Source organism: Malaclemys terrapin, chromosome 3 (assembly GCF_027887155.1).
Source record: "Malaclemys terrapin pileata isolate rMalTer1 chromosome 3, rMalTer1.hap1, whole genome shotgun sequence".
Classification (NCBI taxonomy): Eukaryota; Metazoa; Chordata; order Testudines; family Emydidae; genus Malaclemys; species Malaclemys terrapin.
The window spans coordinates 161,387,310-161,411,505 of record NC_071507.1 but is presented as its reverse complement, the minus strand read 5'-3'; the positions used below and the strand labels follow the sequence as shown (position 1 = coordinate 161,411,505).

The following is a 24,196-nucleotide window of genomic DNA, read 5'->3' as shown; positions in this document are numbered from 1 at the left end:
GTCTTTCTATGAATATAGATGATGAATTATGATTTATAAAGATGGACAGCTTTTGGTAGAAATTTAGGTTATTTGCTTTACAGAGCTATACTTTAATATTTTCCTTGTTTTTTAGAAATAAAAAAGTGTAAAAAAATGTTTTACTCAAAGGGACCAAACACCACCAGCTAATTTGTGCCAGGTCTTAAGTAAAACTGTCCCGGTGCATTATAATTTTTCCTGTCCTGTAGATAATTTCTTTCTCTGCAGAATTCAGTCCCTGTAATATGACCCTCCCATCTGGAAGGACTGATGGAATGTGAGGACTTTGCAAATATAGTATATAAGGAATTTCAGTTCTTAGTATTTCCAGCTAAAATTATGATCCAAGTCCAATAGTTGTTTTATTGCCCCCAACAAAATGGTTTCTGTTTTCCTGTGACCTACCTCCTCTTCTTCTAGTCTTTTCAAAGAGTCACCAGCAAATTTAATATACTGGGTCACCAGGGTCACCAAGGCAGTATAGCGTGTTCGTAAATCCATGAACTGCATAGAAACAAAAGAGGAAAAGGGAAGAGGAAAATGGTAGCATTCACAGTGACTTCGAATGCATTAAATAATGTCCAAGAACTACTTCTAGACTTAAACTGACCTTTAGGAAAGTTATATATGGCACAGAGCTCATAAGACAAATCTTGATCTTGGTTTAAGGGACACAATAGTCATAAAGAACCGCATAAACAGGCTGTCCACAGGACCAACTGATCCTAAGAATGGTCAGCCTGGTATGTAAGAGGCAGAATGCAAGTGACCTGCATCTGCTAGGTATGTAACTGGTGTGGTGGAACTCGGGGGGGGGGGGGGGGGGGGGGGGGGGGGGGGGGAGGGAGAATATGAGAAGAAGAAACTCAAGGAAATAATCTTCCTAATCACAAAGATCCTAACTCGTCTGGTACTGGAGTTACTGTAGCACTAGAGTGGAATTTTCAAAAGTACCAAAGTAACTTGAATGACATTTGTGCTCCTATGTCATCCTGGGGCTTTGGAAAATTTCACCCCCTAGAGCTGTAGTATCCCCAATGGTGCTCCAGCCTGAGTGAGAGGACCTAAGGTCCCTATCTTATGTTGGAGGAGCTTCAAAATCTTAACCCCTTGATAGCTGGATGGATAGATGGAGTATCATTATCCCTATAAGCCTATCATTATCCCTATAAGCCTAGGTCTTTGTTTCTGGCTGTCATATCCTCTTTCAGAATTGTCAGCTAGAGAGAATCACTTCAGGGCCAAACTGTCCCATCCACTCTTGTACTCTCTCAGTCCTTTGGGGATAAAATTGCACCTTTGCGTGCACAAATAGGCTGCAGAGAGGCACTGCCTCTGAATCTGCTACAACAGTGACTTGTGGCACGACAGTGATGGTGAAAGCGCCCCCTGGGGTGGCAGCCTGAGACATGATCTGGCCCACTGAATAAACAGTTTTATTTTTCTCTGTTTTCTATGTTTCTCATCCAAGTTTTTCATGGGCATTTTGTTAACTGTTAATCAACACCAACAGCCAGATATAAAACTAGATACTGTGAAATGTATAACATTCATGTCAGGGTTTGTCTATGTACAGTAAGGATCATGTGTGAGGTTACTATATTTAATTATTAATAAATCCCAGTCTTGCATTTCCTCCACTCTACAACAGGCTGCTAAATGAATGTACATTTCCCTGTCAAAGAACATCCAGCTACCTCTTGTATAATGAAGTCAGATGAGCTCTGCATTCTCCGGCGTTTCACTGGGGATTTTTGTTGTGAGTCAACCATAGCCCTGTATGTCATTGTCTGCAGTTCATAATCCTGTAAAAATAATGCAGTCAGAAAAGTTATCAGCACTCTCTATCAAATTGACATTGAATAAAGTATTTATAATGCAATTTAGCAGCAAAGCACCACTGCTTAAATGTTGTATCCATTGTACAATACCAGCATACATGTAAAGGACACATTATCAAATTAAACTGTATTATATGTGTGTAATCTTTCTTACCTTTACTGAAGCTGAGTATTGCTCTGAATATTTCTGGCATTCATCTATTTTATTTTGTTTCATTTCAATTTCAGAAACCAGCATCTGTAAAATATATGTGTATATCTTCAGCATAATAATAATAATAATAATGACTCTTTTCTCTCCCTTTGTTATGGCTGATAAGTATTATTATGATAAGAATTTCTAAGTTGCCCACCATCATACTATTTATAGCACTGCTTGCATTTCAGTGTTGTATAGCTAGTTGGAATCCTGGGTCCTGATCTAAATCCTAGAAAGTCAACAGAAAGACTCCTATTGAGTTCCATGTGAGTTAGATCCAGCCCAGCATGAGTACAGCTGGTAGAATACTGTAAAAACAGTGCCTGCATCCTGGCCAACACACTGGGGACTGAACTGGAGACCTGCAGGGCTAAAAGCTGCTACATTTTTAGCTAAAGAGACAGTTTCTTTAATGAAGGCTGTCACAGACTCACTTCCTCAGTGGATCAGGCACAGAGTGGGACCTGAAATACACACTATCAGGGGATTACATAAACATTTGGATGACACCCAAACAGTTGTTTGACTGTGGCATGTTCATACCCCTTTATTATTCACTATTATCGAACATTCACGCAAAGTGGTTCTGTTTGCCTAACATTTAGGGAATGGCAGTCCTTCCTGGGCTCAATCCTGTAAGGTGCTGAGCACTCTGGTGCCAATCCAGTAAAGCACTGCAGCACTCCCTTAACTGTCAGCACACAAGCAGTCCTATTGAAGACTTTGTGTGAATATTTTCATGGACACAATGATCATGAGTAGCACTGAATCACACTTTACATTTAAAATTATGGCGTTACAGAGGAAGGATGGCCCAGAGGTTAGGACACTAGCCTAGGAGTTGGAGAGCCTGCTTTGCCACAGACTTCCTGCATGATGTTGGGCAAGTCATTTTGTCTCTCTGTGCCTCAGACCTTCATCTGTAAATAAGATTAACAGCACTTCCCAACCTCAAAGAGATGTTGTGAAGATAAAAGACTGGCGTGCTCGGTTACTACAGTAATAGGGGTCATAGAGATATCTGAGATAGCTAAAGGGCGATTGACATCACTGCTTTAAATATTAAATATTTTTGCTTTTGTTAGCAAAGCCCCATTAATTTTTTATATTTTGGGGGGAATTTCATTTTATCCATGTGAAGAGGTGGGGGAGAGGGGTCCTGCCCGGCGGGGAATGGGAGACCCTGGAGGGGGGAAGGGTTGTTGTACAGTGAGCCTGCCCCACACTCACCCAGTAGCAGGCGGTTCCTGTCCATGGGTCTGGGCTCAGCACCCCGCTCCAGGTGTTCTGATGTAGCACTTGGCACTTCTCCTCCATCATGATGACAGAGGGGCGGCCAGACCAAATTTGCACAAGTGATATTGTGACACTGTACACTACACAACTGCAGCAGGGAGCTGGGCCCAGACCCGAGGGATGGGAGCGTCTGCTGTGAGGTGATTTTTTTCATTTCATTTTGGTTTATACTTTGTTTTGTTTTATTTTGTCATATTTTGTATTTTCAATAATCACAGGGCTCCAGTTATTAGTTTCAATACTTTTCCCCAGGGTGGGATTCCCTTTTTGTACCTTTTGCTGGTTCAGCTGTTTAGCCAAAGCTTTGCTGTTTTCTGGTTGGTTTTCTTGAATCTTTCGCTGAGTATCTTCCACTTTCTGAATCCAGGTATCCAGTGTATGGTAAGTATCTTTGTAGTATTTCAGAGATTTACTGATACCCTCTAAGTCACGCAACCTGGTTTAATTTGAGAACAGGAGATATGATTGGGGAGAAGGTACTGTAAAAAATGATGTAAGTAAGTCAACATAACCTTAAAGGTATCAGGTGTCCTAGCACCATCTATCATCATAATAGGAAATTTAATACTTTTTACTAAAATATATTAATGGCTGTTTCTACCACAGAGATCCCCAGCTTAATGACAGTCCATAAAGATTAAAGAGGATTTTCACACTAGAGCACCCTCGGCAGAGGGAAAGAACATTTATACTAGAAAAAATTGACTATGGGTCAAACCTTCAATCGGGTTTGGTGTTCAGGGAAGGTCCAGTCACAGCAGAAACACTGCACGTTTCCTAAATTAATGAGCCCAGAAGCAGAAAGGCCATGCACTAGACACAACATTCCCCAGCACACTGTGGAGGAGGCCTCTGCAGAAGCAATTTTCACTGCCATGCAGAAGGACGAGAAGTGGGTGTGTTTTAGGTGTGACCAGTGGGTTTGGTTCTGAGCATGAGCCAAGGGGGCCAAAATCTGCACTGAAGGAGACCAGCAGACCACATCCTCTACTCCTCCCAAGCGAAGTAGGAGTTGGCACAAAGGCAAAGTCTTTAGATGTCCAAAAATGCTAATGTCAATGATCCTCTTTGGGTAAATCCCTCTTTAAAACATATGATTCTGGAAACTATTGAAAACCCACTCAAGTTTGTGGGCCTGCCATTTAACTCAATCAGGCACAGAGAATGAAGTGGAAACTGGTTAAGACTCTTCTACTCTGCAGTTAAACAGGAGCAGAGGGGCAGACAAAGGCAAGCTGTATTATTTCCTGCGAACTGATTCTGGAGTCTACAGAGTACTTGAGATTCATCTGCTGTAGTCCTAACAATGTGCCTAAAAACCATACAAATATAGCAACCAAAGAGAGAGCAGAGATGTAGGTTCAGAGCAATCTGCCCATGTGTAACCCTATATTTAACAACTCTGGTATTCTGGTTTGTAATACCTACTTTTGAATCTGCCTTACTTTCAATAATGCTATGGACATGCTCTGTGCATGTGCATGTATGTGTATGAAACAGAGTGAGTGTGACAGAGGAATTATATTTTGGTATACATATAAACAAATAACAGGGTAAACAAAATAACAATAAATGGTGGGGAAAAAAGAAAAGAAAAGGAAAGATGTTTAATTGGAACCAATATTTACAAACGTATGTGTATAGTGAGTATCACTGTCAAATGGTTAGGAAGTAGGAGGGTGAATATTTGCAGAAAACAGTCTGTTTACTGCCACAAATTACAACTACCGCAAGCTGTCATGTTTACACTAGAACTCACTATGTGTTAACAATAATCTGTCAGCATATTCCACACAGATGTCATGTGAGGAGAGTGTTAGGTTCATGTTTGCCCTGTGAGCAGATAGGGACACTTAAGCTTCTCAGAAAGCTACTGTTTTGTCATTTAAATCATATCACTTTGTTTACACATGGCCTACTAGAAAATGAAAAAATTAAGAGTGAAATTTAAAGATACATACACTGCAGCTTAATTTCAGGCAAAAAAGACTACACACTCCAATTGCATGTTTCTTATACTGAAAAACAGAAGGTAAGGGCCCTTCCCCATAGTTTCTGTGAAAGCCAGTAGCTTGAAGGCTAATAATCATGCTGGCATTCAAACTGTTTTCTTTGACTAGACAGCATTTTTGATCAGGTCTTACCAACCACTTTAGTTTCTGGCAATCAGAGGTAGAAGCAATAACATTAATTAATTTTATCGGATTAATTGACTGATTATCAGTTCCTGCATGGATTGGACTGAGAACATAAGACTGGCCATACTGGGTTAGACCAAACGTCCATCTAGCCCAGTTATCCTGTCTTCCGACAGTGGCCAATTGCCAGGTGCCCCATAGGGAATGAACAGAACAGGTAATCATCAAGCAATCCATTCCCTGTCGCTCATTCCAAGCTTCTTACAAACAGAACCTAGGGACACCATCTCTGCCCATCCTGGCTAATAGCCATTGATGGACCTATCCTCCATGAATTTATGTAGTTCTTTTTTGAACTGGTGGAACAACCTAAGGACATCTGCTTTTAAGAGGGGAGAAATATGAAAGTTTGCAGTGTACAGCATTGTTTCATATAAACAGCAGTATTCTGATACTTCTCTTCAGGGATTCCAGGGTCATAAACGAAAATAGGTTTAGTTTGCAAATAATGTTGTTCTGCCTCAATTTGTCCTTAGCTCTAGGGAGATAGAATTAAAGAGAATGAAAACGAAAGGATATGAGGTTGGTTGGGAAAGCATTAAGATGTGAACTTCTTCCCTCTGAGAATAATGGATAAGCGCATTCCAGAATAATGTGTGTGGGTGTGTGTATAATACATATATGACATACACACATTATTACTTGTCTGTGTGTGCGTGTACATGTGTACAAAAATATTGGAGTAATATTATCCACGGACATCACCAAAATCTAATCAAAGAGTCACATTTCATAGAACAAATGAACTTGAGTTGTATCATGATATTGCATGAACATAATGGAAGGTCAACAGGACATACTCCAGGGGCAAATTACTCGTTGTTGGCCAAATCCTGAAGTCCTGATTTCAGTTCTTATGGAGACAAAATTATCACTGAAGTCAATGGGAGTTAAGGACGAAGAACTTGAGGTCTTAGGCCCAATGTTCTTTATCAAGAAGTAAATATAAATCAGACCAGCAACTCACAAGTGAAGGTTATCTCATCAGTCCTACCTATCCGTACTAACTATGGGGGCAGCAGAAAGCATTACCATAAGACAGGAGGCCCTGTTTTGCAGGCATTTTTGCTAGGGGAAAAGGGCAGCATATCTGTGCTGTATCTGGCTAACTACTAAGTGTTATGGTAAAGCCCATATAGCATAGTGTTAAACTGAAGATGTTACACAAACTTAAAGCTGTGGCTCTTTTTATCACTGTGTGGAAAAAACTGCAGGGGATCATGTGAACAATGGCAGCAGCACCGAAAAGCTAAGCATCCACCATGTTAGCAAGTTTCCTGAATAGTTAGAAATGCTTTTCGACCAACTATAATGTTCATTTCTTATTGCTTAAGCAGAAGATAAATTAGCTAAGAAACAACATCAATAGCCTAAAAGATGTTTTGAACACACTACAACACGAAGTGGTACGAACCGGTTTTCAATCTGAGAATGAACATTTTGCCATCTCTCAGACAGCTGATCAGCTTTCTCTTTATGCCAGTCAAAGTCAAGATCTCGTTCCTTATGCGTTTTAAACATTTGATCACTGATCGCCTTGGCTTTCTGCAGTTCATCTTCTAAGGCATGGAATACCTCTCTTTTCTCATCCACTTCAGACCTCCATTGCTAGTATGTAATAAATGATAAGTAAACATAAATTGTAGCACTGTGTGTGTAAATCAACCCATTGCATATCCAATTTTTTCTGGTTGTTCAGACTGCTCCAATACCAAAATGCCTATGAAATAGCCATGAACTGAAAATTCTGGGTATTGGAGCCCCAATGCCCACACAAATCAAGCACATGGCTTGTAAGTTAGCAAGCTAATATTTGTCTAATAAATTACAGAGGGCACCTTAAAAATCTTCCAATTGTAAAATAACATTACCTCACTGCTTGCAGTATTTAAATGGGAAATATAAGGGGCTGTACAAATACTGAAGGAAGCTTTTCTATTTATTTAAGAAAGTGGCAAGGTTTTTAGGGCAGCCAGTCTTAATGTTGCCTGGAATCTTCCAATAAAAGACAAAAGTAACTAACTCTCTTGTTGCTGCAGTCACACATCTTTGGAGCCTCAGATATTCCAAGACACTTCCATGTGCAGACAGAAACACTGCATAGTGAGGTTCATTAGCACTCTTGTTTTGCATGTTATGTGCACAGCTCATACTAACATTTCCAGAGTTATATGTGTATGCAAACTTGTATAAGTGTAAAGTGTCTGTGAGAATTATTTTAACCTACAAAATAATACATTTATTTTCTTATCGTGATTGTCAAAAGGATACAGATTTGTCTAATACAGCAACCTTAAAATTTAGTCTGCTTAAAAGTAGACAAGAAGTCTTTGGCTGCACCACAAATGTAGTCTAACCAAGGGGCTATTATAAAAAGACAATTATTTTACTATACATTATTTTATGATTTACCTATAAAGAAAAAATAGAAAACTCATACCTTTAATGTACCCATAAGGTTCTCAATATTATTCTTGTCAGCAGTGACTGCTTCTTCTTCACACAGTTTAGTCTCATAAAGTTTTACTAGCGCTTCTGCTCCTTGAGTGTTTTTCAGCACCAAATTTACAGTTTTTAACCTGAAACAGTAACCTCTTGTTAACTAATCATGTATTGATAATATTCAAACTGCTCACGTTTTTCAGTCTTGCCGTGTGATATGAGATAACTAGTAATCCTTTTTTTACATTGTAATGACTTCGATAACTCTCTTACCCTCGATCAGTATTATTCATATTTATAACTTTACTGTTTTTTCTATGTACTTTCATTTGGGGCAAAACAGGTGTACATTGAACCGCAGCAAGTGCGAAGTGATGGTTTGTTACATACTTTTCTATGTAAATGGAAGACATGGAGTAAACTTGATTCATATTCTGAATGATGACATTGAGCTCAGAACGGAGGGTGGGGACGGAAGGTGAACCAGCAGCTTGACTGAAAAACTCCTCGCATTTATCTGTAATCATTCCCAAATCATCCTTGAGTCGATCCAGCTCTTTCTTTAACTTCTATAAAATGGAAGGTAATTGACAGTGTTTATTTATTATACATCAGCCTGACAGTGTTCATATATCCTAATATTTTTTATTTCTGTGCTCTTTGTTGAAAAAGTGAGGAATGTATCTGCAGTATAGAAAGACTGAAGACTGGCTATTGATTAGTCCCTTTACCTCCACTGACATATGAGAAAATCACTTAGGCTAGGTCTACACTACTCGCCTGAATCGGTTGGTATAAAATCGACCTCTCGGGGATTTATCCCAACGGGACGCGACAATCTATCCCCGAATCGACGCTCTTACTCCACCAGCGGAGGTGGGAGTAAGCGCCGTCGATGGGAAGCCGCAGAGGTCGATTTTGCCGCCGTCCCTACAGCGGGGTAAGTCGGCTGCGATACGTCGAATACAGCTACGCTATTCGCGTAGCTGAATTTGCGCATCTTAAATCAACCCCCCCTGTAGTGAAGACCTGCCCTTAGTCACCCCCATCCTTCTGAGCTGAACCATAACATGCAAGGATCTGGGTCCGTTTGTTTCAAGAGAAAACTATTCATTTTGGAAAACCGCCACTTCCTAGTTGAACCATTCTTTCCCAAAGGCTCACCTCTTGTTCCGAGATCCTAAACACACTTTCATGTAGGTCATCCCTCTCCAGTGGAGTCCGAATCTGTCGGATCAAACGGTCCTCACAGTTCTCCAAGAGAAGTCTGATGTTTCTGACTTCTGAGATATACAGATTGTAAATGGATTCCTCCTGCTCCTCTGTTGAAGTAAACAAAGGCACTGTTTAGGGAATAAATCTAAATTGCCATGCCATATTTCCCTTCCTACTAACAACGGGTTTTGTAATACCTCAAAATATTACAGCTCTTTCAGGGATTGATTCAACTCCCAGAAAAGCCAATAGGAATTTACTTTAATGGGAATTGGATCAAACCCTTAGTCCTTAGCTGCTACTAGATCATCTCCTTGCACTTCCAAAATTAATGTCTAACAGATTCATAGATTCCAAGGCCAGAAGGGACCACTGTGATCATCTAGTTTGACCTCCTATATAACACAATCTATAGAACTTCCCCAAAATAATTCCTATAACACAACTTTTAGAAAAACATCCACCTTGATTTAAAAATTGTCAGTGATGAAGAATCCATCACAAACCTTGGTAAATTATTCCAATGGTTAATTACACTCAATGTTAAAAATTTGCACCATATTTCCAGTCTGAATTTTCCTAGCTTCAACTTCCCGCCATTGGATCGTGTTATACCTTTCTCTGCTAGATTGAAGAGCCAATTATTAAATATTTATTCACATGTAAATATTTATGGATTATAATTAAGTCACCCCTTAACCGCCTCTGTTAAATTAAACAGATTGAGCTCCTTGCGTCTATCACTATAAGGCATGTTTTCTAATCCTTTAATCATTCTCATGGCTCTTCTCTGAACCCTCTCCCCAATTTATCAACATCCTTCTTGAATTGTGGGCACCAGTACTGGGCACAGTATTTCAGCAGCAGTTGCACTAGTGCCAAATATAAAGGTAAAATAACCTCTCTACTCCTACTCAAGCTTCCCCTGTTTATGCGTCCCAGGATTGCATTAGATCTTTTGGTCACATAGCTCAGATTCAACTGATTATCTACCACAACCCCCAAATCGTTTTCAGAGTCACTTCTTCCTGGGATACAGCCCAGTTCCAATAAGTATAGCCTACATTCTTTGTTCCTAGATGTAGATGTTTACATGTAGCCGTATTAAAACATGTTTGCTTTCATATTGCTTGCATATTGTTCACCAAATGATGCAGATTGTGCTGAATCAGTGACCTGTCCTCTTCATTATTCACCCCTCCAGCAATTTTTGTGTCAGCTGCAAACTTTACCAGCGATGATTTTTTGTTTTCCTCCAGGTCATTTATAACTATGTTAAACAGTGTACGGCCAAAACCTGATCCCTGAGGGACCCCACTGAAAACAGACCTGCTCAATGATGATTCCCCATTTTCTATTGTCAGGGCTACCATCATCCCCTTTGCATGCACACTGGTGAAGTGAATGACTATACTTCTTCCAGCCAGGTGATTTCATTACTGCTATTGTAGCTAACCTCTAGTGGATTTCTTCTTCATCGCTGTGACAGGGATACAGTAAAGGGCTGGAGGACTTGGGCTAGCCAACCCTGATTACAGAACAAGTCACACCTGAGATCAGGATGAATGCCCTAGAGAAAGCAGCAGGAGGCTGCAATGAAGGGGGGAAGCTCAGGAAACTGTAGAAAAACTGCAGTGTGAAGTGCTCCTGCATGGAAGACACTGATACCAAGGGAGCTGTGACAGCAGGATCCCACGGAGCAGTCAGCTCCTGTGAGAAAACCTGAATGGCGTTTGAACCTAGATGTTTGGGGACCTAGTGGCTAGTGCCAGAAGGTGAAGATCCAGCTAGAAAAAGCTGGAAGGATAGGCTGTGAGAACAGACTGGGACAGAAAAAGAATACCAGAGACAGAAGACACCAGAACTAAGAATGGATTTTTATGTGGTGATGGACTTTATTTTGGGACTCTGAGGACTTTTAAGAACTATTTCTGTTATTAAATCAGTCCCAGGCAGAAGGTGTTGTTATTCATGTGAAAGCCTGTATGTAGTTCTCAAGGGGCGCAAAACAGAGGGCTAAAAGGGACAGGGTGCCTGCAAAGTGATGCCTGGTCACAAACATCACTAAATTAAATGGCCACCCCACTACAATCACCTATCTAGTATTCCAGTTACTAAGTACAATATGTCTCTGCTTATATAGCAAACTATAATGGCAATTTAATCAGTTTTATAAACTATTTCACTTCTCTAAGTCAATAGTTACTTGACAGCATAAGGTATCTTTTCAGCTTTATCTAAGCTTTCATATTTCTGCATCTTAAAAGCAGTCTTATGACAGTAGCTTTTAAAGAATGGTGATGGGGTATTTTGCAACACTAAGCCAGAATGTGTAAGACATTTTTCTTGTGTAACAGAGTCAAATACTATTCTAATTCTGTTCTGAGCTCAGTAAGATATTCAAGATATATTTCAATGCATTAGAAATAAGACTATGAAAAACTAGGCCAAATGATAAGCTGCAGTCCAGAGGGTAAATTATTCTTCCAGGAAAAATGTTTTTTGCACACCTTTGAGTAGTACTAACAAATCACCTTCATCTCTAGTAGAATTTATAGCGCAACCTGTCTAAATGATAGCTCTTCACTAATTTATTATAGTTGTCTGTCTTAATGATGTTAACATAATAAAACATGCAGTGCACTGAAGTTCACATTTAGAAAGCAAAATATTCATCAGGTATCATAAAGCCTCTTTTAAGGAAACTTTTACACATTTCCCAGCGAGTTGCTCTTACCTCTTTCTGCAGATTTAAGAAGTTCCTGATAGTACTGCTTGCAGACATTAACCTCCCTTTCCAGATGTGCTATATCTGAGCCTGAAAAGATTTTGGAGTCCTGGCTGTCTTCCAGAAACTCATCAAAGCGGGACTGTAAATTGCTTAAAACCTGCTGATGTTCCCCTGGCAACATTGTCTTTATCTAAAATAGAGAATGGATCAGTATAAATGCCAGACATTCTTGTAATGTGTACAGATGATAAAGGTGATACAACTTCTCTAATCACATATATTGAATTCAACATGGTTTGGGCCAGATGTTGCCATTACAGCACTTGCACAGTTGAAGCAGTGTAAAGCCATATCACCCTAGAAGGGGCTTCAGGAGGGAATATGTGTTATGAAGTTGAAGAGGATTGTATGTCCACTGGACTGAGGAATTTGTCAGATACTAATGCAACATAAATAGTGGAGTAGAAAATGAAGGAAAAAAAGCTTCTCTTGTGGAAGCACTCTAAAATATTCTAGCCTTTTCAATGACCTTGTAGTAACAATTGCTTGTGTCCTTTCTCTGCAAATGTTTCACTGAAAGCCAATACACATAGGTCAGTAAAAAATTATTCACGTGTTTGCTAAAGCACCCTGTGTACCACAGATAGTCATGGGCTCAATGTGATCATGTTATAATACAAATAATAGAACATATTACTCTCATAACAGAGCACATGCTTTTTATCACCTATGTTCAGGATTCAGAAGAGCAAATATAATTTGGGAGCATAGCTGGAATCAACACTGGCAGTTTGCACTACTCACATTTTCTCTGTTAGAAACATGGGGGGGGGGAAGAACCCATATAAAATCTAGATTAATCAATGCCCTGTCCTACCACCATAAATAGTGTGGGATAGGCCCACCTGATCTTAATAGATGTCCCCTGCTCCACAAAATGTAGGGAAAAGCTCAGGGACCCTACTAATACGACTTGAGCGAAAATTCCTTCCCAACCAGAAATTGGGCAATCACTTTAACCAGTTGCATATGAGCAAGAAGCACCATAACTAAGCATCTAAAACCCATTCATATTCTGAGATAAATGTTTTGAGCCCAAGACATTATCCATGTCTTCCCTCAAACCATCATCTGTATATGGATGTGTGATGGTCAAGTTACAGTCCAATTAAACATTTGGCTTTCCAGTACACAGGTGTATCTTCTTGTCCATGGATAGAGAAGCATCTATGCTTTATTTATCTGTTGCCTTTACCACTATTTATCAGGAGATGCTGCTGACCCACTTACTAAACCATAAAGGGATGGAGCTGCATTAACCTGACTTTGCTCATTCCCCCCAACAGATCCCAGATAGACAGCTGTTCCTCTTCCCCAAGCATTTTCATATGGAGATCAAGCCTGTCATCTATTGGGGAAATTGTGTCAATGTCTATATAAACACGCTAATGGAGACCCATGAGATAACATGGGCTACCAAGGTTTCAATGCGCTCATGATTCACAGCTCTGTGTTTCTTTCTCTTCTAGAACAGGAGACTGGATCCAAAACACCAAACTCAAGTTACATCTGGGTGTGAATAAGGTAGTGTCAAGGTGGTATGCAGCTCTGAGATTCTGTTGGAGCCACTGGTATTCCTGGACCCTCACAAAACAACAATTACAATCATAACAACAGCTGTCTGTTCATGCATTCTATTCCAAATTCATATCTGATCTTTTGTGCCAACAATGGGATAGGCCTATGTTAGACCATTTCTCCTCCCATGCCATGTGGCAATCAATGGGAAAATGGTTACTGACCCAAACATGATTAGAAACAGGGCATTTTTGTTGGAGGTTGCAGGTTCATTTGTATCAACCAGAAACAGTGAGAAACAGCATATAACCCCTCACTATGCGTACTGCAAGTGTTATTTGCAGCAAATTGAAGAAAGCTATATTTGAGTATTGTATAACAAACAGTCTCATGTAATATAAAAGTAAAACAAAATTTACAGAAGCAGACATTGCGCTGTTCAGTGGTCTGACAGATTGTTTTAGCCGAACTGTTCGATATTTTGATTTAAATCAGTATTTTGTTTCAAACAAACTAATCTTAATCAGCTCTTTAATGCTGACATAATATAGACTATGTATCAGGGTACAATTCTGTAGCATGGGGTAACTCAAATGCACCCCTCTGCAGGCGTCAGGGACTGAACCTGGGGCTTGCAATTGCCCCAATCATTAGTAGGTGAAGCTGCAGCATAAGAAAACGATGTGTCAGAGTGAAGGCTGCTTAGATCAAGATGGAGTACTGCACACGGTAAAACGGAGCAGGCACTGTAAGCTGTGTCTCCACATTGAAGATGTGAGTGACAACAAACTTCTCCAGTTTATAATAGTTTCTGTAGTTGTAGTCTTCTGGGTATCAGTAAGTTACTAATGTACACTGAGAGGGACATAGTTTGGTGCAGTACCTACCGAAGCAACATTACCAGCTCGAACAGTTTCAATTTCATTTGTCAAGTAGTGCCAGGAAACCACGCTCTTCATGTTTATATGTGATTCATGCCAAAGGGCCAGTACATTCTGAAAATGTTGTTCAATTCTGAAACATACACACAATTAGATTAGAAAAACTGACTGAAATTGTATTCACATGTGAAAAGGGGAGAAAATAAAAAGAGCATAAATTATTTTAACACAAATAAGTTCAAACAAAAATGACTCCCTCTGGTCTAATCACAAGACAATGCTCCTTCCCTAAAAAAATAAAAACAACCAAAATATTTATTACAGGAATTACACACTTTCAGCTGTTTTTAGTCTGCTTCTACCTGTTTGCCGTGTCTATTGCTTCTTTGTTTGGTGGAGGAACTGTAAAGCACACAGATGGAACCATGGCCTCATTACCACTTGGACTAATGACTTTCCATTTGGCACGATGGGAGTTGCTCGCTAATACACATTCATCATCTTTGTAAATGGTTATCTAGTTTTAACAGAAAAGCAGAATAATTTAATGAGCTAAGCATTATAAACTATTCTTACAAAGCACTTCTGTAAATGGTGTCACCAAATAAGTGACACAACAACAAAAAACAACAATGCAGAACACAAGCATTTGCTCTGTTTACTAGGGCGGAAGATATTTACAGTCTTGTGTTTTCCAGGAACATGTAATTAATGAAACTTTAGCTGTCGGCTCACGTCTGTAATTGATTTTAGGAAATTCAAGGTTCTAACCTCAATTTGTCTGTAGTCACAGATGGCTTTAATTGGGATGGATGTTTTGAGTGGACTATCAGGATTCCTTGGCTTCAGCTGAATTATTGCCTTTGCCTTCCCCACAAGGCCAGCTACTGTGCTCTTGTACTGCAAGAGTTGTTCTTTTTCTTCCTAAAGAGCAATTAAGAAAATAACAAAAAATGCCAGAGATGGCCAGAACTCAATGCTTCTTCTTTAATGCTTTTAAAGCTTTTGTGTCTGAAAAATAACATGTTTCACATGAACAGAAATAACTCCATGAAGTAATCAGTTTCCTTTAATATCCACTATTGTTTAAAAACGTATATTTTAAGGGCACAGAAGTATTCAAACAAATAAGGACAATAATAACAAACAAGGTCAAATGGATAAACTTGTTTAATTAGACATTCTGAAATTACATTTTATAATTTTATTACCTCCCTTTTGTTGGGTAAGTTGTTTACAAATTCAATTTTTAAATCTAGATACGTGTTACACAACTCTTGTTTAATCTTATCTTTTTGTCAACAAGATTCTTAAATTCTTACCATGGACTCCTGAACAAGATCTTCCAGTTTATGAAGGCTGCTGGACCTATCACAACTGTACTTTCGCTGTATGGCATCTTTTAAATTCTTTAAATAGTCCATGGCTTCTTTGGCATCATTGAAAAACTGAGGTAAGACATGTATTTTCATTAATTAAAAACAACACTGAAAGGTTTACTAAGTGTTAAGCCAAAACTGTTGTTTGAAGAAACCACTAAACGGTTTTAAAGCTGTTTTATATTTTACAATAGCTTGAATTTCAAGTGATTGTCTTCTTGCAGTTTAGGTACCTGCTCCTGATCTCAGAAAGGCAGACATGCATCACTGAAACATGGAAAATCAGTTACTGCACGCACTATCTGAAAACAAAATCAGTAACCCTATGTCTGTACATTTTAGTTAATTACAGTTCCTGTGAAAATGATTTTCAAACAGTGATTCTTGCTACTCCTGGAATTTACAACTATTAAGTTTTAAAAAACAGATTATAAAATAAAAGTTATAAAATGTAGCAAACAAGCTATATGAAGTAGTATGTTCCTATGAACATTATATAGATTAGATGGAACCTGATTCTTCATTGTCTTTTTACCTTTTGTAGCTATTTACATTAATACAAAGTGGGTGAAGTATAAAGCCCTACCATTCTGATTTGTTGCAATTTACATTCATTTTGCTCTCATGTGGCACTGGCATAAATGACTCCACAAGGTTCAAGAGTGTGAAGAAATATTCTCTCTATATTAAATATAAAAAAATGCAACGTTCTTTCTAAATCAGACAATGCATACCAAGACCTTCCATTACTGTGTATAATAATTAGTAGCTTAATGATCATTTACTGATCATTTAAGAGGAGCTATAGTCATAAAGGTGACTAAAAATGGCAAAACCTTAGTCAATGCATCAGCTCCCTGTGGGCCTTCTGCTCCCTACTGATGATAACGCGTGTTCTGCTCTTGTTTGTGCAGCCCTGGAAGAATGAGCTCCATTCTGTTCTACCTTGTCCATCATCAACAAACCCAACAACCTGAATCCAGTTGCAGAAGCTGTATTAACTGTTATGATGCCTGAGGAAGAAAGAACACTGCCTCTTTTTCAGATCCTGGATTTATTCGCAGCTCTGGCATTTAAAAAAAACAACCAGGCCGAATGCTCCCGTGGTGTAAACTGACGTAGCTCTACTGAAGACAATGGAGCTACACCCGTTTACACTACCTTGGAATCTGGCCCATGTACTGAGCTATAAATGGAAAAATTGAGAAAATCTGACCTGAAAGTTATTGAGAAAGGATAACCAATATTCTCGGCTGATTGTTCTTCCTGTCACTTTTCTGACTATCATCGTGCTTTAAGGTGTTACAGATTTAATTGTTTTACTTACTTACCTCAAAATAAGCAGCATTTTCTCTCAAGTGTTGTTCAACACAGTGACACAGCTGTAAAATCCAGCTCCACTGGGTCTGCATTGCAGCTCTATAGGCCTTAAAGATGAAAAAAGAAAGCATTTTAGGAAGGCGTGCAGAAATTAAAACATGTACATTCTTGCAAACTTTAGAAAAAAATAAGAATAATGTTACAAACAAAAGAGTCTGGTCCTGCCCTCCTTGCGCAGGCACAACTGTCCTTCGGACAGTAGGAGTTTTGTTCAAGTATAGAGTAAAAAATCAGACATAAAATGTGGTGCTGTATGGACAATAAAAAAAGTTTTCTGAAGCCCTAATGTGTGCATATATATACTTTTGCATAACATTTAAAAATAAATGTAACTTTACTAATGTCTTTGTCTCTTACACAATGTTTTTCCTACCACCTCTATAGAAAACTGGGTGCATTGCCCTAACATTTGCCAGCAGAGGGTGCTCTAAAAATTTTTAAGTCAATCAGAAGTGTCATTTAAAGCCAGCCCCATCTGACTGGCACAGAAGTCATAGAGTTTCCAGCAACTGGGTGGATTGATCCATTAATGCATGGCAAACACCCCATTATGTGCCTGATTATTATGAAAAGACAGTTTCTAAAGTCCTGTTATCTGCACATACTAGGGAATTCAGAAGGTGGTAATTTTAAATATATTACACTCCCCGCGCACGCGCGCGCGCGCACACACACACTGTACTCTTCAATGTAAAGACTATAACGTTCACATACGTATCTACCACCATACTGGTTTGTCTCTGTAGTATATATGTTTATTAGACTGATATTGAATGATACATATATTAGTAACAGCACACCATTTTAGAGAAAATAATTCCCACACTACAAAAATACCATTCATTAACCACATTCAAGTGCATGTAAAGGGAAGGAAAGGTTTTTCTTCATTTGTTTCCATATTACGAAAAATAAACTCTTTAAACGAAAGAATCATAAAATGCAGAGTTGGTACTGATCTCTGAAAGGATTAGCTCATCCTTCTGTATTATAATTGTTTTCATTGGTCCTACTGTAGCACCACTTTACTGTCTATTCTTGACATGAGTATCTGCAGGGAAAACAATCTGACACTCTCCTTTGGAGGCTTGTAAAAGCACCTACAGTAGCTACAATATTTTTTATGTAAACAGATTACCTACAATATAGAGCCTGATTCAAGTCCAAAATAAATCAGGCCACTTTGTTACATTCCAATGTCCAAACAATTTCTGTAATTTATTAATAATAAGGTCATGAAACCAAACCCCAGACCTTAAAAGGAAACAATATGATAAAATATTTGTGACTGGAAATGCTGTAGGGATACCTTTTCCAGCTCAAAGGGGGAGAAAAACAAATTAAGGGCTATTCTGTGCCTTCAATCTGCATGTGCAATTCCCATTAACATCAATGGAAACTGTATGCAAGAGTTGAAGGCAAAATATGGTTGTAAGGGCCCATCATGGAGTCCTCAATCCTTCTTCTTACATTTCAATAGGAGCTTTGAGTACGGGCAAGTCTACCCAACTGCACCGCTGTAGTGCATCCGGCAAAGACACGCTATGGCGACGGGAGAGCGCTCTCCCGTTGACATAGCGCGGTGTGGACACCGATTTAAGTTGCTGTAACTTATGTCGCTCAGGGGGGCATCATAATCACACCCCTGTGCAACGTAAATTAAGCGGTAGTGTAGACTAGCCCTAAGTAAAAACCGAGTAGGACTCCAGGATTTAGCCATAAATGTTTAAAACACTTATTTCATTTAAAGTGAGGCACAGAGCCACAGCAGGACACAGAAAAGGAAAAAAACTCTTATTGTCTGAACTTATTAACGAATTATCCCATCAGCAAAAAGTCATGAAGACTGAAATCACAATATCGTTTTCCGGTCTGTGCGCTATACTTGACTTACCTCAATAGTTAGCCTTGCAGGGTGATTTTCCAGGAGTAGCTGCTCTGCTATTTCCTGAACTGATTTAATAACTTCTTCCTTTTGATCAAGTTCTCTCATTAAATCCTTTTTTTTTTAATAAAAAAAATTAGATATTTTAGAAACTTGTTAAATTATTAAATGTAATTTAATTATTTCCTTTTGGATACATTAGCAATGCTTACTGCATGGTACTCCTTTTTTCTTGATATATTGGAGTTTCTTTCACTCCAGTCATACGCAACCTCCTCCTCTTCTTTTTCATTCAGCCATATAAGCTCTCCAGTGGCACGGGACACAAAATTGTGCAGGGTATCAAGGTGCCTTTCTTGATTTCTTGATGTATTCTTAAAAAAAAATTAATTTAAAAACCCCGCCATTATCAAAGCAACACACATTTAAAAGTTGAACATCAAAGAGATATAATGATCTTACCAAGAGTTTTGCATACTGACTCTCCAGTTTGTGCAATTTTTCTGCATAATTGAGTTTAAGAGGGGCAGTCATTTGGATCTGTGTACAGTAGATAAGGTTAAAGGACAACAAAAAGATTAGCCACATTAACAGTTATTCTCAAATATTATATTAATTTGTATAATGCTAATTCATCTGGCAATCATACATAAAACCAAAGAAAGGTTCTGAAATCCAAGTGCAGTTGTATAACCAGTAATTACCTCATGAGTAATTCAATTAAAAAAAGTAACCTCAAGAAATAAAAAGTACAGTGGTGTACCTCACTGATTTTAGCTTCTTTAAGGCTTGATTCAAAATCTTCTATAGCTCTATGGACATTTTTATGATTTTCTAAATGGCTTTCAACGCTTGGCAGATCTGACCCCCATTCTGTTCGATCAAGTTGCACCTTAAAAACAAAAATGAAAAATTAACCAAAGCATTATTATTCGTCAGAAAATAAAGGAAATGACTAAAGCAGACTAAGAGGTGTTTGCATAAAGACATTACCTGCATTTCATCTACCCAGTTCAAGAGGTCCTGGACAAATTTCATGTTGACTTCTTCTTCTGTTAAATTTTGATCAACAAAAGCTGATTTCATGAGGGGCTTTCGGATTTGCATCAGCTTGAGTGTTTGCAGTGCATTGGTGTCAACTCCTGTTACATAAGTTTGAATTATCCGTGGTGGAAAGCCTGGTGTATAAGCTGGTGTGATTGCTGGAGTCAGTCTTGAAGTAAGACCTGATGAGAGGCCTGATGTCAGACTGGAAGAAGTCAAAGGTGTTAAATTCTGGGTCATTCCAGAGTTTAAATCAGGGTTTAAGTTTGGTGCAAATCCTGAGTTTAAGCTTTGTGTTATTCCCGAAATCATCAGCTTCGTCTGTTCTGTTGTCAGTGTGCGCCCCTTGCTGAATATTGAAGAACATTCGGTCCTTAAGGCCATAAGATCATCTCGAAGTTTAGCAACCCTATAAAGAAATTACATTTACTAAAGAAAACAAAACAATCTCATTGAAAGTTTGTGAAAGCATTTTTGTGAAACAATATAATTAACTGAACAATAGCAATATAAATGAAAGCTATCTTGTATGTTTTACATATTCTAGTTAAACATACATTTACACTATCAGTACCTCAGTACTACTATTTACTATAGACTTTACTTATTACTACAGTAGTTCCAATATAAGCTTTCTACATTAGCACATTTATTATTACCTAGTAAACAGCTCTAAAAGTGACATGTATGTATTGTGTCACCTATACATGCATACTTGTGTGTGTTAGTATGGGCAAAATCCTGGCAATAACCCAGAAAGCCAACATAACATGTGCAGTAGCATGCACCAAATGCAAAGCCAGACACAACCAGCAAAAGAGAAATCTTGCTGTTGCAAGGCAGGATACTACATGCTGGGGTGGATTAATTAGCTGCAGGGAGTTGTTTACAGCTCAGTGCTGAAGCAGATATCCTGTGCTTGCTCTCACCAGATTCAGGTTTAACTCTGCCACTCTTTGGGGACATGTTGCTTTTCCATAAAATGACACCCTATTACTACAGTGTAGGCTTCTGGTTGCACAAACTGCTGTTTGTGAACCGACGTTAGCCTGCTACTACCTTTCCGGGTACGCTGCAACTACTGATGCAAATCGTATCTCTATTTGTCTAGAATGGGGATAGGCAACCTATGGCACGTGTGCCGAAGGCGGCACGCGAGCTGATTTTCAGTGGCACTCTCCTGGCCACCAGTCCGGGAGGCTCTGCATTTTAATTTAATTTTAAATGAAGCTTCTTAAACATTTTAAAAACCCTGTTTACTTTACATACAACAATAGTTTAGTTATATATTATATACTTATAGAAAGAGACCTTTTAAAAATGTTAAAATGTATTACCGGCATGCGAAACCTTAAATCAGAGTGAATAAATGAAGACTCGGCACACCACTTCTGAAAGGTTGCCGATCCCTGATCTAGAACAAAATTAGTAGGTTTTAAGGGTAACCATTTTAAGCCCAATAAAAACACCCATAATGTTCATACTTGGGTGTCTAATAAAGTTAAACACCTAAATGGCACCCAGGTAAGTGACCTGATTTTCAGAGTGCTGAGCACATGCAGCTCCCATTGAGTTCAATAAGAGTAGTGAGCGCTAAACACCTCTGAACATTTGGTTATTTTTATTTGGACTGCCAATTATGGATTTAGGAGCTTAACCACAGGCATTTAGGTTTGACACTCTGGGCTACAATACACATACACAATGTGTATTTATACACTTAAATAAAAGTATGAAATACCTCTGTACCAGTTGATCTGCCTGGTAATATTTTCCATCAATAAGAATTTGGGCATCAATTACTTGTTGGCGCAGAAGATTCTCACATTCAAGTATATATCCAGCTATCTCTGCTTCATTCTGGAACTGTAGCCCTGATTCTAATCGCTTGGTATCCTGTGTTTTGGAATGATAAATACCAGCAATTAAATCCTACAGCTAAATGGAGAAGTACTTTTAGAGGGTTTACTTTCACTGTAAGCTATTTTTTTATCTTAAATAATTACTGGTAAAAACCTTCTAGAATGAATTCTATGTAACGTACAGTATTCTCTTCCAGAAATGTTAACTAAAGAAAAAACATTCAGAAAAGGTGAAAATATCAGTTACTCCAACAGTCAGTCAAAAGTTCTGAAAGTAAGATTTAAAAAACTGTAAAGATTTCAGTGCCAAAAAGTTCACAAACACACCCAAAAAGAGAATTCATATTTGACTTACAGACTGCAGAGCATTCCGAGCAAGTATCAGTTTGTCTTCACAGCCCAGGATGTCCCGCTGAACTCTGTTTGCAATTTGCTGCAACATTTCCAACCTAAAAGACACCACAGAATATTTAAAAAAATGTTATTTATTATCCACATTGCAATGCAAAAGAAAATATCCTGCATCAAATGCCAGAATTTATGCCAATGTACCTAGATTCCTCTAAAGTGCCATTGCCAAAGCTTATACAAGAATTAATCAGTGTCGGTCCACAATTCACAGAAAGGAAATTCTCATTGGAGTCAATGCTGGTTCGAGTGCCAGTGCTGTTGCTAAACAAGGAATCGCTACTGTGGTAGCCATAACTACTGCTGTTCATTTTTACACCAGGAGCACTGTCCCTTTGGCCATTTACATCTATTGAAAAATGGAAAAGGAAAAAACTCTGGCAAAATGTACAGCTTCCAGGGATGAAATCTCTCTACTGGCTTTTGAAACACCCAGCATTCCTTCTTTAAATAGGCTTCAACATGCACATTCAACGCCCAGCAAGTAATACTCTGATGGCTCTTCAAAGGATTTTGCCTAGAGCTATGTATGCTAGTTTGAGTTTGGCTTCCCTACCTTGCATTGAAAAGCTCTGCAAGTATGGACTAAACAGAATGACTAGGGCGTCACTGGGAGATAGAGGTGCCAAATATTTAATATAAGTCTTAACCAATTTCAACAAGCTAAAGGAACAAACTTATATTATAAACTCACTACAGTGTTGTGCAAATCTTGAATTAAAAGTTATATTAAAAGAAGTAAAAAGAGCTTGAATCACCACAATAAATTCCAGATTTATGCTGGTGTGAGTCCCCTGATTTTAATAGAGTTACACCTGTGTAAAACGGGAGTAACACATCAGGCCCATAATTGGTAAACTCTATACCCTTGTACACTGTCCAAACCACTACTATTGTTCTACTGTCCAGACAAGCATGTTTATTTTATTCCCCTGTCCCACCAAACTGTAATCCTGAAGACATCACCTTACTTTCTTCAGCATTCTGACCTGACAGCTCCAAGGCTTTCTGACCATAAGGAAAAGAAGGCAAAACCCAGATTTTTCTTGATTTTTAATATATAAATACATATAAATAAAAATCAGCTTTTCATTCTTAACTGATTTTTTCTCCATTTTAACTCGTGCTTCCAGCCCTCTATAAAACCACATCCATATTACAGCACTGCTGCTTTAAAAATATAAAGGATACAAGCTACCCTCGCAGAGACTGAGCAGGTTTCTCTCTCTGATGGTTTCAATCCCACGAGCTTGACAAATAGGAACCTCTGTTTGGCCCTTGACCATTACAGGCAAGCTACCAGGCTTTCCTCACCCACCACATATTATTCCACGTTCCAACTGGCCACTAGCTACCCACCCGAATTGACGTTTTCCTAATGTTTACAAGTCTAAGGGACAGAGTTTTAGCAATTTACCCTTGTAACAGGGTGGCTTGCCCCTTACATCTTGAGACCGGCTGAAGAGCACACCGGAGAGAGATCCAAATGGATGGAATTTATTTTGGGACTTTGAGTTTTATTTTTGAGTTTATTTCATAGAATCATAGACTATTAGGGTTGGAAGAGACCTCAGGAGGTCATCTAGTCCAAGCCCCTGATCAAAGCAGGACCAACACCAACTAAATCATCCCAGCCAAGGCTTTGTCAAGCCTGACATTAAAAACAGATAAGGATGGAGATTCCACCACCTCCCTAGGTAACCCATTCCAGTGCTTCACCATCCTCCTAGTGAAATAGTGTTTCCTAATATCCAACTTAGACCTTCCCCACTGCAACTTGAGACCACTGCTTCTTATTCTGTCATCTGCCACCACTGAGAACAGCCTAGCTCCATC

General features: G+C 38.8%; 1 protein-coding gene across 13 annotated transcripts in view; it reads right to left on the bottom strand.

Moving 5' to 3' along the window:
- The window catches only part of DST (dystonin), a 432,436-nt gene that overhangs the window by 178,161 nt on the left and 230,079 nt on the right, over nucleotides 1–24,196 (bottom strand). For 10 of the 13 annotated variants that reach the window (XM_054022022.1, XM_054022027.1, XM_054022023.1 and 7 more), the window contains 21 exons: nucleotides 22,308–22,401; nucleotides 21,832–21,986; nucleotides 20,040–20,499; nucleotides 19,810–19,938; nucleotides 19,509–19,586; nucleotides 19,259–19,420; nucleotides 19,056–19,160; nucleotides 17,113–17,208; nucleotides 15,725–15,850; nucleotides 15,174–15,326; nucleotides 14,765–14,919; nucleotides 14,409–14,535; nucleotides 11,950–12,133; nucleotides 9,162–9,319; nucleotides 8,388–8,566; nucleotides 7,996–8,134; nucleotides 6,970–7,163; nucleotides 3,631–3,793; nucleotides 2,017–2,100; nucleotides 1,719–1,826; nucleotides 427–525 (listed from right to left, as the gene is read on the bottom strand). In XM_054022022.1, the coding sequence (XP_053877997.1) occupies nucleotides 427–525; nucleotides 1,719–1,826; nucleotides 2,017–2,100; nucleotides 3,631–3,793; nucleotides 6,970–7,163; nucleotides 7,996–8,134; nucleotides 8,388–8,566; nucleotides 9,162–9,319; nucleotides 11,950–12,133; nucleotides 14,409–14,535; nucleotides 14,765–14,919; nucleotides 15,174–15,326; nucleotides 15,725–15,850; nucleotides 17,113–17,208; nucleotides 19,056–19,160; nucleotides 19,259–19,420; nucleotides 19,509–19,586; nucleotides 19,810–19,938; nucleotides 20,040–20,499; nucleotides 21,832–21,986; nucleotides 22,308–22,401 (3,148 nt within the window). Of the gene's footprint in view, nucleotides 1–426; nucleotides 526–1,718; nucleotides 1,827–2,016; nucleotides 2,101–3,630; nucleotides 3,794–6,969; nucleotides 7,164–7,995; nucleotides 8,135–8,387; nucleotides 8,567–9,161; nucleotides 9,320–11,949; nucleotides 12,134–14,408; nucleotides 14,536–14,764; nucleotides 14,920–15,173; nucleotides 15,327–15,724; nucleotides 15,851–17,112; nucleotides 17,209–19,055; nucleotides 19,161–19,258; nucleotides 19,421–19,508; nucleotides 19,587–19,809; nucleotides 19,939–20,039; nucleotides 20,500–21,831; nucleotides 21,987–22,307; nucleotides 22,402–22,504; nucleotides 22,753–24,196 lie in introns of those variants that run through there. The other 3 variants (XM_054022026.1, XM_054022033.1, XM_054022032.1) reach the window with 2 other exon arrangements.